We start from the raw sequence: 19,733 nt of genomic DNA, 5'->3' as shown, positions 1-19,733 counted from the left end.
TAACAGTGCCCTCCGTCCCGTTACTTTCTTTATAACACAGGCAAATATCGGAGATTCAATTTTATTAAAGAAGATATAAAGTATTGGATAAAAGCTCTCGATATGCATAAGCCAAAATTGATCTAATCTTTGACATTTTCTTTCATTTCAGGACACTATCAGCAAGTCGAGTGACACATCTGGCGAGTTAGTGCGTGGTGTGGTTCAGGATTCAACCGCTTTTGATAAACCCAAAAGTGGCTCACGACTCTCGGAGCGCGCCAAAAAGAAGTCTTGGTACAACGTACTCTATCCGAATTACAAATCGCGTGCGGAAGATTTCAAAAAGTTATTCAAGGAAGTTCCAAGCGACGAACGGCTTATTGTTGGTAAGCATAATATAGCACTTTTCACCGATCGGGCAATCAGGCTATAAGTTCTTGGAATTTTTTCACATTCTAGATTATTCGTGTGCTCTGCAGCGTGATATACTCGTTCAGGGACGATTGTATGTCTCACAGAATTATGTTTGTTTTCATGCTAATATCTTTCGTTGGGAAACATATTTAACTATCCGCTGGAAGGATGTCACCTCAATAACAAAAGAGAAAACCGCACTTGTCATACCCAATGCCATTTCCATATGTACTGCTAAGGAGAAATACTTCTTTGCAACATTCACAACAAGGGACAAAGCGTTTTTGATGCTCTTTCGAGTATGGCAAAATACTTTGATGAACAAGCCGATGCCCCCACAGGAAATATGGCAATGGGTGCATAATTGCTATGGTGATGAACTCGGTTTAACCACAGACGATGAAGATTACATTGATCCAACTAGTTTGCCAGTAGAAAGTGAAGGTGATATTGATTTTGCATCAGCACTAGAAGACACAAATTCGATTGTTAGCAGCAACTACAGCACAGCTAACTCAGTTACACAAATTGCCAGCAATAGCGGTGGCAATAGCTCCAGCACAAGCAGCGCTGGCGGTTGTAAGCCCAGAACGAAATCATCATATTTCTTCAGTTCGAATAAATCGGTTGTGAACTCTTCGACGACCACGTCGACAAGCGGTTCTGATAATAAAACAAGTGATAATAACGGTGAGCGTGATTCAAAGAACACAATGAATGCAAAGGAATTGACACTGACCTCAGTGAAGCTGGAAGAAGAGACAGGCAAGAGCAAAATCGCGAACAGTTCTGCCAATGATAGTGGCAGTGGTGGGGGTGGGGTTAGTGCTTCCAGTAGAGAAACTAAAAGTTCCACACTTAAGGCAGTCACACACGAGGCAAAGCGAAAAGTGAACAAAAGCACACGAGAATGTGATGAGGCAGCAAGCAATAATCAAACAAATCTGCCAACAGATGCCTCGTGTTCTAGTGACTCTGAGTATAACAAAGCACCGTAAGTTTGACAACTTTGATGTCGTGAATTCAAAATGGTACTAAGCATAAATGTTTCTTGTTACAGATTTGTTGCTACTGCTGAGTGCACATCAGCACATGAAGGCCGTCAATTAGTACACACAATACTTCCCATTAATGTAGATACGCTGTTCAACATGCTTTTCTCCAAGTCTAAATTCGTGGCAGATTTCCACGCTATGCGTAAAACTGAAAATATGTCTTTCGGCGAGTGGGTAACCACCGATGAGGGCAAGAAGACACGCACCTTAGGCTTGACTGTGCAACTATTAGCTTCCGTAGGTCCAAAAGTATCAAAGGTAAAGAAAAAATAGAATTCGTGGCAGAGTAGAGAAGCGTTTGAGCTACACTTATCAATTCAACTACTCTTTCGCGGTTTGTTTAATTTTAAATATATTTCCCCGTTTGCAGGTGACTGAGACTCAAGAAATGCGTGAATGTAGCAAACCAGGCGAACTGTATTCCATAGATGTAAATAGTGTTAATGCTGGCATTCCATATGCTGATAGCTTTAGTGTATTAATTCATTACTGCTTAGTAAGGTAAGTGCGTGTGCCTTTTTTAAGAGATTTCTACAATACAAAAATTATCGTACTTCTACAGAACCGTTGATGACCACACAATGCTGTCTGTGCACGCTCAAATTAAATACAAGAAATCTATTTGGGGTGTCGTGAAAGGCTTCATAGAGAAGAATACATGGGCTGGCATGGAAGAATACTTCGGCGCAATGCTCCAAGCTTTGCAAAATGAAACTTGCATTCCACCCTCCAAGGCAAAAGGACGTCGTCCACGTCGCGGTAAGCACAACAAACTAATCAACACGAATACTACTGTCACTCTCCACAACAAAAATGATCAATGTTCGTATAATCCAACTACGGTTTCTACTTTTGATACCACAACTTTTTTTGTCACTGCCATTGCCAATACCACTGCCAATGCTACTACTTCTAACGCTTCCACTCCAACTGCAAATCTCACGTGCAACACAAAGTTCTCCTCTAGCACTGCTAACACCACCATCACTAACAATTACTAACAATTGTAATCGACAATGTGACAATACTCATCATCACCGCCACTTCCATTTTACTAATTGTGTTGAAAGTGTTGGTATTGATCATCAACACCTGCAGCACTCCGATAATCACCTTAAGAGTAATAATCTACACCTGCACGCCTGTCAGCATCATCAAGAACCTTGCTTTGATAATCATATAGGCAAGCTTAAAAAGCACCAGCAGCAACATAGCCCACTTCATAACATTATAGAAGTATATGAGGAATTTGTCGTGCAATCGAATAGCAAGGAAGGTATAATGAAGTGCGCCTAGTAGACTATCACTATTACATGAACCCGTTCCGTTGCATGTTGACTAGTTTTTATAACCATTATTCCTCCCGGTATCCTCTTAACACATGCTCTAATTCGGTTAACCATACACATTTTTCTGTTTAGTCTTATACTTGTGGCGACTGTATTTAGCATTTAGATGTTGTTAGTCATAATGTTAAAAAGCATTTTATCATCCGGCACATACTTCATTTGCAAAATTTGTCCTCTTCGAGCATCTAGCAAGTACACTTAATACGATATGATGTTATACCATGGTATACTATGGTGTATTCTATCATTCTTGATGCTGTACGACTCAATGTCTCACATACACATACTTCTGAATGTATTCATACTCAATCAAAAATCGTCAGATATCGCCCATCGTATGCTTGCATGTTTATTTGTTTATTATCTTCTATCCAAGGCATATTTAATAAGGTAGAAGTTACAACTAGCTCGAACTCTCTTGTAGCAAGTTATAATGTCAAAAAACTGTAAACAAACAAATTAACCTTTTGAGGTGCGAGTGATATGTTTGCTACAAACTAGCATCAATTGAAACGCATCAGCATAAATACATACATATGTATGCACGTATACTAATTTTAAGAATTCCTTCAATATTACCTTCAAAGAATTTTAATTGCATTTGCATCTTATATGCACATAAATATGTATACATATAGACAGAAACGAATACCTCATATAGGAAAACGCGTGAATAAAATGAAAGAAATGTTTTATGGATCTGTTTTAAACATTTTTTTTATTCGCCCAATGTTTTTGCGGGTTTAGTTTCTTATTTAAATATTTAATTCTAAAAAACATCCGGCACTTATAAAAAAATTATTTAATGTTTTCTTCTAAATTTATATGAAGACTTAACTCTAACAATTTGTTGATAGTTTTTTTAACTGCCCTTTAGTGAAAATTTTTTCAAGGGAGGCTTGTAAAGACTTAGCCGCTATAGTGTCTTCCATTGTCTTAATTTTTTCATTAAGAAGGTATATTTCCGTTTTGAAACTACATTGTATGGAATCATTGCATTGAATAAATGTACACATACATACGTATGTATATCAGTATAAATCTAGGTCCTGACGTGCGTAATTTTGTAAGGAACTATTTATTTCTTGCTGTTTGGGTCTCAGTTTGCGTCTGCGCATCAACAGATCATATCGTCACTTCTGAACTTTCGTGTGCTTGGGAACTGCACCTTGGTATAAAGTCATGCGCTTAAAGATATTTGCCTGCAATAGGAAAGTAATAAAATCATTCGCGTTGAAATGGTTTTCACAGACACGGGAAGAATCTTCCAATTGAACACCGCAGCCGTTCTCCGAACGAAGCTGTTCTAACTTTGCAACTAGGAGCTTTAAAGTACAACGCCACTTTAACTTCTTGGCTCTTGCCACACACATCGCACCGCTCCTAGCTCCAACTCCTTTTATTTTTGTATACAGTGACGAACAAAAGTATTGGCACAGTGAGTTTTTCGCAATATATGCAAAGTTTTCTATGCTAATTTATTTTCGATAATTTTTTATAAAAATATAGTTCATTTTACACCAGAAAACGTAATAATAAAATCTCTAAACTTTGTGTAAAACTCAGGAAAATTCATTAAACTTGCACAGTAATTTGCAACTTTTTATTCAGATTTTTTAGAAAAATTCTAAGTATGCAGTTTTATAGTCCATTCAATTTTAGTATGAGAAAATGTAATTTTTTCAGTGGAAGGTGTTGCTCATTTTCTCCATACAAAAAATAATTGTCGAATTACTTTGTATGGAAGAACTTGCGTGAAAAAAATTACCAAAAATCAATGCGGTTTTCTAGAGAGTTCAAACTTGCACTTTGTTATACTAAATTTGAATGGGCTATGAAACTGCATGCTTAGAATTTTTTTAAAAAATCTGAATAAAAAGTTGCAAATTAGTGTGCAAATTTAATGAATTTTCCTGAGTTTTGCACAAAGTTTAGAAATTTTATTATTATGTTTTCTGATGTAGAATGAACAATATTTTTATAAAAAATTCTTGAAAATAAATTAGAATAAGAAACTTTGCATATATTGCGATAAATTCACTGTGCCAATACTTCTGTTCGGCACTGTACATGTGTATCTATAAATGGATGTGGTCGAAAAACCAAAAAATTCACACAATTCAAAACTATCTCACAGCATGCAATCAAATTTTTAATGAAAAATAGAAAATGCCAACTTGAAAAGGGTTAAATGTTATTTATCATTTGACATTATAGTCGGTGTTCAAAAGAGAGAAATGTCAAAATCACTTCTACCTTATTAAATATGCCTTGCTTCTATCCGTTCCTCATCATTTCCTTACTCTCTCTCTCTCTTTCCCTTAAGGTACTTCGACTCAAGTTCGGCCGATAACAGAAGATGTGCCCGAAGCACAAAAGAAAACAGAACCCCTCGAAGTGTCAGTGGCCACCAATCGCCGTCAGGTTCCCCGTCTTACAGCTGCTGTAGCACAACAGCCAGCGAGCGACACTGAACCGCAAAACAAACACAAATGGCTATCAGTGTTTGTCATTTGTCTGTTGTGTTTCTTGATCGCTTTAAATGTGATACTCCTGCTTAAGCTTTGGTCGTTAGAGGAGCGTATCGATGATAATATAAGCAGTCGAGCGCGTCTGCCTAATTTGGCCGCGTTGAAGTAAGTATAAAGTCATCGGGTTTATTAATCGCAAAAAAGGTAATTTTCTATTCCCATCACAGAGAATTGCCCAATTCGACTCAAGAATGGATGGAATTGCTGCGCCAACAGGAGATTCTACATGAGGCTGAGTTGAAGAAATGGCACAAAGTACTGCAAACTGCCATTGAATTGTTAAAAAAGGTGAGCGTCGTGTGTGAGTTCATACACAAAAGTGACAAACTAACACAACAAATCGAACAAATACATGAGGAGCTATAGCTTTAAACTCATTTAGGCAATACTAAAACGCAAAAGTCTGTGCAAATGGTTTGCACATTTATTACAAATTTTAGAAAACAAAAATATTATGCAACTTATATAAAATTTTGTAGTCTAGCAGCTAAAGGCAAGCTAATAATGTAGCCGCTTTTGAACGCTGTGCTTTTAAGTAAATTTTCATAGGCGCTGCTCGCCGAAAGAAATTTAATTCAATTATCAGAATCTCAAAAAAAAGCACTGATACATATATGTATGTTAATTTCACTATTTATAATGCCTAAATGCGTAGATATACAGTTGTTTTAGCAAGTATTTGAGCTAAGATAGAATAGAAGTTGGCTATGTATTTATATTGTAGTGGATTCTATTAAGATAAGGAAGTGATATTTGCCTCTAATTCTAATTGGGACAGTTCTTCATTTGAATGGGATGTTGCTGTTTGTGAAAAATACGTGTACGGCAGAACCATTCGGTAGTAGCAGGTTAGTTTTAAAAGTCTGTGAACCATCATGAAGATGCCAGAAGTTATGCTTAGAAATGATGTGGGAATTTATACCACGACACGACGTGGACCTAGCGTTTCAGACGCCAAAAATTAAGACATTTTGAAATCCTGACCTTAAGCTCTTTATCTGTAACATAAGTATACACAGGTCAGAATCAAAAGTCAATTTTCCACATTTGATTTTTTTCCTAAAGAAAATGGCTAAATCTTCGTAACCATCGAATCTATTCAATCAACTTTGTTAAAATTGATTAAGTTTCTACATATGTATGGATGTGTGTTCATTAGAACTTAAAATTTTGTTTAAGCAAGGCGCCGTCAAATTCATATTTTTTTAAGTAAAAGTAAAAAGGATACAAAAGTCTTTTAACAGCTGTAAGCCTTCTCTTATATTCAGCCAATAGCATTTTTATTTTAACCTGTTCAATTCATTGAATCGTTTTTTTTTTTTTTTGTGTTTTGGATTAGTGGCCAGTTCCTAAGAGTTAGGACCGCATACTCCAGGTTGTTCCTCCGTGTATGTTATCTTCTGACTGGTGTAGTTGGACTTCAGAACGTATTACGAGTTAAAGGAAGGTGACGGTGGGGACACATTAGACGACTTGTTGAAACGCTTGCACTGGGCGTGCCGAAGTTGCTTGAAACGCTTGTAGTTTAGGTGCGGCTTATGTTAGCCTTGTATGCGGCGGAATGACACGCCAGCGAGCGGATTGAAAAGGTTTGAGCGAAGTGGAGACGGTATAAATAGTAAATACATGAAACGAATGTACTAGTTACAACACCAGTACTATAAATATACATAAGTGGGTTTTAAACAAAAATTACAGTAAACATAAAAATGTATTCGTTAATTTTGAGCTCCACGCCGGTTATTAAATAAAACATAGATTTTGATAGTTTTATTTATTACATTTATTGCTGTCGATATTTCGCCTTCAATCTGAAGGCATCTTCAGGAATTATTGAGTTTTTCCAATCGACTGCAATAAATGTAATAAATAAAACTACCAAAATCTATGTTTTATTTAATAACCGGCCTGGAGCTCAAAATTAACGAATAAATTATAATAAAACGGCCAAAAACAAACATAAAAAAGTAAACATAAAAATGAAAAGGCGATCTTGGCTTTTTGTAAAAAGTTAATCAGTTGAGTTATCTTGACTAGATTTTTGTCACGAAAAATTGCCTCAAAGCTGTTATGTGTTTGGAAAATATCGTATCCGGATCTGACATTCGAGTGCCGCCTGCAGTGGAAAGTCTGTTGGACGTATCCATCAACTTGACCACACGAGCAGCGATTTGACCGATAGGCCTGAATTTTGAACAGGTAGTTCTTGTCATAGGTATGGTCTGTTAGTATCCGATTCAAGGTTTTAATATTGGAAGGGGACAGTGAAAGTTTTTTGAACCATGCGGTATCTCTTCTCGTGGGGAAGATAGTAGCATATAAGTTAGGATGATCATTTGCATATGCCAGGAAACCAGCATACCATTCGTTATACAATGTTTCTTTTATCTGCTTGATAGCTTCGTCGGTAGTGTATAAGTAGTTTTTACAACTGCTACTGTCAATTGCCTTTTTGGCAATACTGTCAGCCCTTTCATTCCCCGGAATACCTTTGTGACTGGGTATCCATGCAATATGGATACTGTCGAAAGCAGCTGCGTGGATTTTTCGTAGGATTCTACTAGCAATGCTGTTGAGTGAGTTAGCGTTTTTAAGGGTTTGGCACGACACAAGGCTGTCTGTAAATAATACTAAATTAGTATTATTGGACGCGATATTAATTGCCTCTTCAATGGCCAAGAGTTCCCCAAAGGCTGTGGACGACTTAAAGGGTAGGTGGAATGCAGTTTCAGTATCATAGTTGTAATTGTATATGCCACACCCAGTCTTGCTGTCAGAGAGCGATGCATCGGTGAACATGACGTTAAAACTCCTCTCCTTGTAATTGTTGAGCATCCTAGAGAAGTGAGCATTGGCACATTCAGCAGTCATTGTGGCCTTGATGCTAGGGAAAGCGCTGTCGATTATTTCACAGTTGGTGGAGGTGGGATGATATCCCACAGGTTCAAGCCGGTCGAAAATTTGTCTGAATTTGTTATATGTGAAGGAGTAACTGGAGTTCACAAGGGGGCTGGATCTAACCGAATCAACTATGGGGTCATTAACCGCAAACATTTTAGCCAGTTCTTTCGCGGTTAGCCATATTGACCTCTCGGCAGGAGGCAGTTCATTGGCCAGTGCATACATGGTGGGAATAGGGGTAGAGGGCGTTAAACCTAAGCATCTGAGAAATTTGTTTTGTAGAGTGAGTATTTTTTTGGAGGCAGATTTGGCACCATTTGCAGCAGTGGTGTATCCATACTCAATTTTAGACCTAACTAGACTTTTGTATATGTTCATGGCTTTCTGCGGATGTAGACCCGATTTGGCATTTGTTAGGTATTTGAAAAACTTAATATTGTTGGAAGTTGCCTCTATGGTAGATTTATAGTGACTACTCATGGTCAGAGAGCTGTTTATTATTCTGCCCAGTGCTTTAATTTCATTAACTTGTTGTAATCTAGTCTGGCTTATAGTGACATTAATTTCCCTTTTTGGTCCTCTACTAACATGCATGACTTTAGTTTTGCTTGGGTTGAAACTTAGTTGTAGTTCGCTGCAGATTTCAATGAAGCTGTCTAGTTTTACCTGGAGGTTGCTGTTAGCCTAAGGGAAGCTACTGCCAGACGATACAAAGAAAAAGTCATCAGCGAACTGGTATATTTGCATATTGGAGTCGGATAGATTGTGTAGCCGTTTTGTATAAATGTTAAAGAGGATTGGTGACAGTACACTTCCTTGCGGTAGCCCATTGCTGATTTCGACCGTACTGTTTCCTAGTTTCAAAGTCCTGCTAGCCAAAAAATGTATTATCCAGTCAGTATAGAGTTTCTCAACTTTCAGGTCTACAAGAATTTGTTGAAGGGTAGGAATGTTGACGCAATTATACGCGTTCGATACATCTGTGGAGCACAAAATTACCTGCTTTCTGTTACCTCTAAGAACCCCAATTTGGTGTAGCATGTGATTAATGCACATCGCTGTCGACTTGTTCTTTCTGTACGCAAAGGTGTTATTTGGTAGGATGCAGTTCGACTCCACAAATTCGTATAGTCTTTCTTTAATAACACTATTTACTATTTTTAACATAACTGAGATGAGCGATATGGGTCTAAAATTCTCTATTTGAGTGAGGTCTTTGTCCCTTTTGGGTATAGCCACAATCCTAATTACGTGCCAGTGGGGGGGAATTTGGTTGGACAACAAAATGTCATTGATGGAGGTTTTGAACGTGTTTAGAGTGAAGTCAGACAGTGACCTCAGCATGCTATAAGAAATGTTATCAGCGCCCGCCGCTGTGTCTTTTTTCTTATTAAGTATGAAGTTGATCTCGTCACATGTAATCGCAAGGTTAGGACTTGGCTGCGTAGGGCAGTTTATTTCTGTCACCGCTACCTGAGTCGGGATTTGTTCTTTAAGCATGTTAAGGTAGTCCTGGTTATACTCCTCATTCCAGACCCCCTTACTAGTTTGACTGTGATCGCCACGTAACGTCTTGACAAACTTCCACGCTTTTTTCCCTAGACTGGAGTTTATTTGGTAAATTTTATTGTTAAAATTCTTCTTTTTGGCATCTTTAACAACTTTTTTCCAGGACTTCCGTTGTTCAAGCAGATTTTCGAAGTTGTTGGGGCTGGGCCATTGTTTGGCCTTTTGGAACGCAATCCGGAAGAATCTATACGCTTTATCGACTTCCTTATTCCACCAGGGTTTGGGGGTTCGATTTCCACTTGTCACGTAAGTGGCTCGTTTGATCTCTTCTTGTACTTTGCTTTAAAAGTCATTGCTGAAGGCCAGATCAAGCACTAAGCCATTTTCCGACCGAATATCCATTTTATACGTATAGTCCCCACCATTTAAGCATCGAAAAGATGACTGCCGAATGTGTCTGATGGGTGCCGGCCTCTACTTGAGTCAACTCTATCGCCCCATTGGGTTGATCTGGCATTAAAGTCACCTACTAAGAAGATATTTCTATGTGCCTCTAAAAAATTTAAAATCCTGGTTATTTCATTATTGAAATCATTTATATTGATTCTGGGTGGAAAATATAGGTTGCAAATTGTAATGTTCGGGTTAAGGTTTTTGGTTTGGATTATCAAAACATCATACTCGGAGTTATAGGCGAGTTTTTTAAATTTAACGTCATGCTTGATGGCTATGGCTACACCACCATACCCATCGCTACGACATTTTTTGATTAGACTATAGTTTAGAATTTTTCTATGATGGGTGGTGTTGGACAGAAAAGTTTGAGATTTCTATCCCATCCCTTTGATTTAAAATACGTTCAAATTGGTTTTTTACTGATTGGATGTCATTAAACGTTTGCGTGTCTCTATTTTCGATAGACAGTCTTTGGGTGATTTTGATCATTTCGGCCATTAGCCGCTCAATTTGTCACTATGCCCTTTTGGTATTCCGGGGAATTGTACACCGGATTTATCGGCGCAGGGGGTCTACGGGGTGCTCTGCTAAGGGGTTTGGTTTCTTTGGGTGTGTGTTTTTTGGTCACATAGCTATATGATTTCTTAGTAAAATTTTTGTTTATATGCATGTCCTTGTCAACCACCTCACTTGAGTTACTGTTAAGATGTGGAAAGCTGGTCTCATCACAATCTAATAAGTCAAAGCGATTACTCGTCTTGGGGTAATATTGGTCCAAGACCTCTTTGCGGGACATTTTTTTAACTGTTTTAATACGATTTATCATTTGTTCTTTCTCCCATTGGGGGCAGATATTCTTGTCTTTGGCAGTATGCCCAGTTATACCGCACAATATGCATGATTTATCTCTACAGTCTGCACCCTTACACTCTGGGTTGCCGCACTTCAAACATCTTGCCTTACTTTTACACGAGAGTTTGGTGTGCCCTAGCCTTCCGCAGTTGTCGCACTGCCTCAGGGAGGGTACGAAGTATTCAACAGTAAGTTTGGTGTAGTTATAAACAATGGTCTTTGGGATTTCATTACCTTCAAACCCAATTTTTAAAGTAGTAGTGGGGACATAAGTGCTATTAGCTTCATCTTTGCGCGTAAAGCGCCTAACGGATGCTATTGGAATATTACTAATTGCTTCCTTGGCAATCTCCTGCTCAATAAAACACGTGGGTACACCCCTGATTACCCCGTAGCTCTCGAGTGCTGTCCGAGGAACGAACGCCCTTAAACCACGCTTCACAATACGTGTATCGAATAAAAATGTGTTTGCAGAGTACGTGCTTGTAAAAGTCACCTTGTAGAGTGACCTGCCAACCGCATGGATGAGATCCATATCCTTAAATCACAAGTCTTTGATTTGGCTGAAAAGCTCTAGACCTGTTGTCAATTTTTCATTATTCATAACTGTACTGGCCGAAGAGTCAACCAGCACAAAAATTTCACCGCGAAAATGCTGCGGGTAGGAGACTACACCACCATCTTGCTTATTGTCGCGCTCTTTTTGCGTATTAGCACTAACGGTATTTGATACCACTGAACCTTCACTGCCTACTGACCCTAACCTCAAATCACAGTCCATTGTCGTATCATTATTATTTGCATTATTACCTGCTAAGGAGTCCTCACAGATTTTTACAAGACCATCATTGGACAGCTCGTAAAAGCCAGTGACATCCTCGCTTTCAATTATTTTAGCTTTTTTGGATGTGCCACTAGTGGCATTTTTAACAAAAGACGCCACCGACTTTCGTGTCGGCGACGCCATTTTGCTAGAGTGTGCCTTAAACGGCAGCTTCTTTTTCTTTTTTGCCGGCAACCTGAGGCAATCTTTTTCTCAATCTAAGAAAAATGTGACAATTGAAATTTAGCCAGGACCACTCACCTGAGTTTGTTAGCACTAATTATATTTTCGCGACGACCGAGTTAATTTAATTATAGAAATAAAGTTTATAAGTTAGCGCGGCCCCACAAAAAGCCTTTGTCTTAGAACACTTGAAAAATTTTCACAAGCACAAAACGTGGGATAACTGCGAACTATAAGCGAACAGACGCGACCATACCACACCCGCTCGTGACCAAAATCCGAATGAATCGTATTTAAAACCAATGAGATATTCAGTTATGGTGCTGCCAAGCTTCATCAGCTTATGCAAGAAAATAAATAATCCATTCAACATACGATAAATAATTTAAACATATGATTGGGCCAAGTTCGTATTGAAATTGTTTACAACAAACAATATTTAAATATCTCAAAAGCATTACTTAAGTCAGTTGAACACAATATCACATGTTTCTTGAATCTTTTAGGACTGCAATTTGGTGATGAATCTGGTTTACACACGAGGACACTGATCTGTTACTTCTATAGGCAAACGTCGACGCAGCAAAATAATTATTATTTTCCAAGAAGTTGTAAATTCTTTCCTTAAGACAACCATTTATTACTTTCATAAGAACAGCAATTAGCGCAATAGTTTTAAAGAGAATAAAGAGAAAAATATCAGTAAAGGCTTTTAATAATCCTGTGTAAGATTTTGTCAGCCATGTAGCAGAATAATTTTTTCTTTTTAGCAAGTAAATCATTAACCTCATCATGATTGCTAGCTCGCAATCAAATTCCTCTACTTCGTTAATAGGCAGATGATTACTGTCACTAGGGACCTGCGAGTTAAGCATCTCAAGGGATTTTCATTGTTATCAGAACATCAATCAGAACTTCTCTCTTCCCAAAGAGCGACTTAACACATCCCCCCAGAATTAAGGTTATACATTTTCCTGTCAAAATTCTCTATATTTGCCTTTATATTTTTTTTAATTTTTACGCTGTAATATGAGATAGTCAAAACCATGATAAAAATATAGTAAGGTAGAACCGCTGAGAGTCACTTTTAAAATTCTTGACGTTTCCAAACAATTTAATTTTTAAATTTACTCACAAACTCACACACACATTTTCATTTTCAATCTCAAGCAACAACAATTTCGAACAATTTCAATTTTTTATTTTCACTTTTATATGATTTTAAAATGTTGGCAAACTTCAAAAAAAAATCATGGCCGACAAATTGAGAGAACGGTTATACCTTGCTATGTTTTTATCATGGTCAAAACTACTAGGAAAAGGATATGGTTTTTTTTTTTTTTAAAACAATAGCACAGGCCGATAGAATTTGGCCAAACCTTAGAACCAGAAACCTGTATATACTTTTCCGAAGATTTCCGGTACGCTAAATTGGAATCTGCACTCAGAATTTCTCTGTTGTCTCCGGTTCAAATAATATCCTAACCTAAATCTGAAAAAATATCGGGTTTTGCCAATATTTAACGTTATGTAGCATCACAGAAAATTACGTGTTCCCAAAGCCATTGACGGCACCTTAAAGTATAACCCTTACACTTCAAAATGTCGTTGAGTGAGTTAAAATATCTTTTATTCTTGTCGAGAAACTGTATTATGAACTTTTCAGTTATGTATAACTGGTATATTTGTATGTAATGGATAAAAAGTATACATAACTGGAAAGTTCAAAATACAGTTACTCGACGAGAATAAAATATATTAGGTGCGTATAGTAACAAATAGTGAGTACTAATTTTTACTGGAACCAGGAAATGTTTACTGGAAAATTGTATAATAACCCAAAAAATGTGCAAGATTGCACTGAATCGAGACCATCATAACACGGGAGAGCTGTAAATTCTTGCTAGTGAATTTTTTATTAGCAGAAATCAGCTAGCAGAAAAAGAAGAGAAAATGTCAAAAGCTGCTATTTGTTGAGTTGGTTAAGCATAAACAAAAGTAAAATGAATGGAAATCAAAATATTAGCGATGTACTGGATTGTGTAAGTGCCTGTGTGTAAAGCAAAGAGTTTAAAACTGATTTATAAATAGTAAAATGTAACCATGTATTTCATTTCAAAACAGTGCAACAACTATTCACTTGCAATTTTTTACTAGTTTTGTGTTCAATAACTTTTTCTGCTAGTTTTCTATTCTCAATTTCACGCTCTGTTTTGCTTTTAAGCTCTCGCTGCAATTTTTCACTGGATAAGTTACTATGCACACCTATTATGACAAAAACAACGGCATTTTGAAGTGTGATGCCGTTTTGATTCACAACTTTGAAGATAGCTGAGTTGTAAGTTGTAATTTTGTGGGACACTCAACTCAACTTTCAAATCGTAGTTGTCTGGCACCAGCATCCTCGGGCTCATCGGTAAAACATAAAGGCGGATCTCCATAGCATGCGTATACATATGCGTGCGTTTGACAGAAAAATTGATCATAGAAATTTTTATGGCAGCATCTACATAGCAATGCCTAATAAAATTATAGTTTAATAAACTAAAACCTCCCTATTATAATTGCCATTCGTACTGTCATCAGGCATGTAACTTGAGAATAGAAATCGCTGCATCTTTTAGGCGCATCAATATTACATAGCTACATCCCGAGCTAATAAAAGGAAGGTAAAAATGTAAGCAAATTGTATGTTTTTTTACTTCTAAGCGTAAATATTAAACACTTGCATACGGATACGTACATATGCTATGGAATTGTATAGAATTTCCGACCTTTTCAATGGCTGCAGTCAACTGAAAACTGTGAACGGCAATAACAATAAATGGTCGAGTTGTCTACAAATTGAGTTGTGAACCATAATAGGAGTCTAAATCTTGAGTTCCTTGTTTGATGTATTTTTGACTGAATTTTAGTCATGCCTTGTCAAATTCGGTTCGGAGGCAAACCAGTTTCGGCGTTGTGCCATTTCAGTGTCGTTTTTTAATTTAACTTCTCAGAATTATACTAAACAAATAAGCCAAATTAGTCAAAATAACAATATTGCAATAACATCATCAAACATTAGAATACGTCTTACAAATTATACACTCATATACATATGTTCTGAAGAAATAAACCAACAACATAGATGCGTTCCTTAACTCATTCGGCTTCAATTAAATTTAGCAGGTGGCTGGTGGAGAATCAATTCATTTTTTCATACAAAGATGAGGTGCAGACATTCCCGCTTTTTTCACTGCACCACTTTTTAAAATGTGACCCGCCATAGCATTTTGTTTTTAAAGGCTGATTTACATATAACTTTCTTCGCTTTGCTTGATAGTTCTTTGCTTTGACATATAAGGGTAAGAACATAGTGGAGCGGCGAGCAAAGAGCATCGAGAAAAGCGTCGATTTCAAACGCATATGTTTCAATGGGAAAGCGCATAGTGAAGAGCAAAGCGTACATACACGTTTGTAATTGAAGCTTTGCTCGATGCTAGCTCTTCGCTTTGCTCGCCGCTCCACTATGTTTTGACCCTAAGATCGATGTAGGCATATGCATGAGTATGCTCACATAAAAAACGTTTGAAGCAAAGCAAAATCTTGGGCAACTCTCAACTTTTGCCCGCTTTGACAAGCTGTCTCTATATATCTTTTCTCGTGCGCTTGCATTTGCATTTAATGACAAAAATAGGGTAAATAGGAATTTTTATTGCTATAATTAATGCATATTATTATATTGTTATCTATTTTACAGAGAAAATATATGGAGGAAAAGGAGAACGAAAAAAGCTGTCAAAGCGTTTATTGTAGCATACCTTCTGCGTTTCACGCTTTGTTGTCAAAGTTTGAACTGTCAAACAAAGCGAGGAAAGTTGTATGTGAATGGCCCTTAAGAGTTTGTTTAGTTTTGGAAATGTAATTGCGGGACAACTCGTTATTAATACGGGAGAAAATAAACAACATGTTTAAAAAATAATTATTTATACTTAAATACTATTCTTTATTAAAGTGATAATTTACACGTTAAAACTTATTTATAAATACAATTTTCAAAACATCCATCGGGGCATAGTGCCGGCTTATCAAAATAATTTTTGCATTGCCAGCTTGCTTCTTCCTGCTTCCAATTTTAAGACAATACTTGCATCTCTTTTGAAAACTTTTTTATTCTTACTTGAACCCCGATACTGTGGAGGGAAGGAAATTTTTTTCAGGAAGTGAAAAGGCTCATATCTATTGAACAGGATGCGCTTTGTATTTTTGTTGACGTCCACTGGATGTTACGAAATTAACAATATCCTTGCCTTCAGCTACATTTGCTGGTAGATGTAGCAAACTTAATACTAGAGTTCACTCTTTGATGCGAAATTGCGAATGGCAAAAATGAGCGCTTTGTTTTGTAGAAAAGCGTGAACCGTCTTGTAACTTTGGATGCGAAGTTTCAAACAGTTTAGCCACAGCGCGGTCTCGAATATTTGTTGCTCTTCGTTTGTGCTGTCGCTTTAACTGCCGAAGCGATGTACGAACAGCACAGCACAGTTTTCTCGCTCTTTGCATTTCAGTCATTGTTTAATCTGTGCGTTTGCGCGAAACTAAAAGTGCGAAACTTTGTCGTATGTTTGTTGTAAAAAACTGTAGAATATTTCACATTTTCACACTCCGCTGAAACGCACACAGTTTTGCTTTAAAGAGTGAACTCTAGTATTTTAAAATCATCTCGAAAGTCTAAAAAGGCATTTTTCGGACGAAACATTTTATATATGTATAACAAGTAAGAAAGTCTACGTTCGGGCAGAGCCGAACATTAAATACCCGGCGCAATTAAATATATGCTTTCCACCTTTCCGAAAACTACCGCTACATGGTAAGCCGGGGTGGTTTTACCACTATTTTAAACATCTTCGATAGAACGTTCAGTTAGACATAATGGGATAAACGTATATACATAGTCGTATGCGTCACGCCCATTTTCCAAAATTCCAAACAATTTTACTTCTTTTCAAGGGATTGTTTTTAGTATCAATTTTGAGTAAATTAGCGTAATTAAATTTCGAAATGTTGAAGTTTCAAGCATTTCTGAAATTACCGCTATAATAAAAGCGGCCGTAATTTTAGTCCGATTTCAATTATTTTCAACGCTTTGCTTTTATGCGGCAAGAACAATAACCATACCGAGGTTGGTAAAAATTGATAGAACGGTTACCGAGATACAAATATGTGATCATAAATTTTAACATAACCGTATTTCGTGGTAAAGAATTGTTGCAAGCATCAATTTTGAATAAATTAGCTTTAATATTTACTGATTTATCGAATATTTCGAATTTCTCTAAATTACCGTTTTATGGGATGTGGGCGTGGTTAGTGTCCGATTTTAAAAATTTTCGGCCATTTGGTATGTTGTACCAAGGCCAACAACAACTGTGCCAAGTTTGGAAGAAATTGATGAAGCAGTTACCAATATATACACATGTAACTATAAGTGGGCGTGGCTATGCCCATGTTCCAAATATTTATAATATTCGTGTTTTTCGTCTAAAAATTATTGCAAATATCAATTTTGAGTGAATAATCTTCAGTAGTTACTAAGATATCGCAGTTTTCGCGTTTCTGAAAATTACCGGTATATGGGAGGTAGGCGTGGTTATTGTCCTATTTTGCCCATTTTCAATACTATCCGTCCTACGCCGGAAAGAAGTGCACGTACCAAGTTTCGTTAAGATATCTCAATTTTTACTCGAGTTATCGTGTGCACAGACGGACAGACGGACGGATGGACGGACGGACGAACGGACAGACAGTCACCGCTTAATCGATTTCTCTTCATTCTGATCATTTATGTATACATTTGTATACGTCTATCTCGATTCGTTTGGCCTGTTACAAACAAACGTTATGTGAACAAAGTTATAGTACCCTGGTGAACAAGTGCGCTCGGGTATAATAATGTCCAGGATATGAAGTAGGACCTTTTTATACCATCTTATTGTTTTTATGGCACTGTAATAATATGATAATAATTATTCGGATCGATCAATTCCTGCCATGTTCTCGTTATAAGCAGCAACGTCCTCTGGTTTCATCTCGTTTTGACGCTGCTGTTGGAAACTTCGATTAGCCACGAATGGTGTGCCGTAGTTATAGACAAAACATCACGTTTGTCTTTCCATTTTGTTACATAAACATTTCCCGATTTTCTCCAAATCATTTCGCCTCTCTTCAGTTTCTTACTGGTTATACATTTAGGACTAGGTTTGCGATTGGAACGTAAAGTTCCTGTAAAATGGGTTTGTTTTTAAGTAGGGTTGTTTAAAAGATAATCTTCATCTAAAATGCAGCAGGGACTCATCTAAAGACAAATCCTTACCTGGGGCAAACGTGTTCCCAAAATTTTTTTAAACTAAATGACGTGGCATTATTTTCTCCAGTTTTCTTCCTCGATAATCTTGTTCATATGATACGTGGACTTAATGGATGGTTTTTGTTCTGGCCTTGTAGCAAGCGTAAGACCAGAAACGGCAGCATTTAATCTTTTGACGTTTCAGTAAAATTAATTTTAGGTCGCTTTCTTGCCGATGGTTTGGTGTAATAATTCTCCAATTTTTTCGCATAAGCTTTACTCGTCTTCATCAAAGAAAATTTGAAATATAATTAGTGGGGAAGCGTCACTATTGATTTCGCCACGAATACTCCAAGATTCATTGAATGGAAACGATGGTATTAGCTTTGTATTTTCTGCTTACTTTCACTATCATATTCACCACTAATTTCACTGTCGGAAGCACTTGCAACGCCATTGTCCTGACTAGAATCTTCTTGTCTAGGTTCACTGAGTTCACTATCAACATCGCTGTCGACATAAGAACTTGAATGGCCTCGAATTCTACGTTAGTCAGGTGGGTGGGACCCACACTCGCTAAGAACTAAAACTGAGAATGAGAATGAAGTTTTGTTATATGAGTAATTTGGTAATGTCATTTCCTACTGCGTTGCTTGAGGATTTGACAGGAGCTGCAGCAGCCAGTGAAAGTAGAAAGTAGAAGTGAAAAGTAGAAGTTTTTAACTACTTCTTCAATTGCAAAAAGTTCAACAAAAAGTGATGAAGATTTGAAGAGAAGATGGAAAAAGTGTTCAGTTTTATTTATTTAGTTTATGTATCACGGGAATCATCAGCTAACTACTGAAATCCATTAGGATTATTATCACACCGCACACTCTGTTTCGGTGGCACTTTTAACAAACACAATCATGTATCTGCTGTATTCTTCCACCTATGCCGCGGAAGGATGCGTGAGTGTTAATTATTATTTTGCCAGCTAACGAAGTACTAACTACTGCCTACCAAATGCCTGAAGAAATATATAGTATTTTCTGCAGAAAAAAGCAATTAAATAAAAACATAAAATTTAGGGTTTATAAACATGCTTTATTGCTTCAATTAATTTTATAAACTGATCTTCATGCTTTCTTAATATTGAACTACGCCACAAAACCTCAATAACCATGTCAGCAAAATTGGCAGGGTGGTTATAATTATCTTTATAAAAGAAACGTTTAACTACCCGCCATTGCGACTCTATCCTCTGAGTGTGAGTCCCGTCTGGCTCCACGAAAAGATTGTCCGGATCACTATGATTAACTTTAAGGTGCTCATTCCCATGATCAGACAGGCAATCATAAGCTCTCCAAA

General features: G+C 37.2%; 1 protein-coding gene across 3 annotated transcripts in view; it reads left to right on the top strand.

The window, feature by feature from the left end:
- Positions 1-590: 590 nt before the first annotated feature.
- The window catches only part of LOC118740413 (protein Aster-B-like), a 57,204-nt gene continuing 38,061 nt past the window's right edge, over positions 591-19,733 (top strand). The window contains exons 1-7 of one of the 3 annotated variants that reach the window (XM_036471935.1): positions 591-1,390; positions 1,457-1,709; positions 1,822-1,952; positions 2,014-2,210; positions 5,127-5,436; positions 5,499-5,619; positions 14,280-14,594. In XM_036471935.1, the coding sequence (XP_036327828.1) occupies positions 684-1,390; positions 1,457-1,709; positions 1,822-1,952; positions 2,014-2,210; positions 5,127-5,436; positions 5,499-5,619; positions 14,280-14,306 (1,746 nt within the window). In that variant the 5' untranslated portion in view covers positions 591-683 and the 3' untranslated portion in view covers positions 14,307-14,594. Of the gene's footprint in view, positions 1,391-1,456; positions 1,710-1,821; positions 1,953-2,013; positions 2,211-5,126; positions 5,437-5,498; positions 5,620-12,561; positions 13,088-14,279; positions 14,595-19,733 lie in introns of those variants that run through there. The other 2 variants (XM_036471933.1, XM_036471934.1) reach the window with 2 other exon arrangements.

Source organism: Rhagoletis pomonella, unplaced genomic scaffold (assembly GCF_013731165.1).
Source record: "Rhagoletis pomonella isolate Grant_MI unplaced genomic scaffold, Rhpom_1.0 Rhpom_scaffold_00006, whole genome shotgun sequence".
Classification (NCBI taxonomy): Eukaryota; Metazoa; Arthropoda; class Insecta; order Diptera; family Tephritidae; genus Rhagoletis; species Rhagoletis pomonella.
Note: the sequence above shows the minus strand (reverse complement) of the source record. Positions and strands in the feature narration are given on the sequence as shown.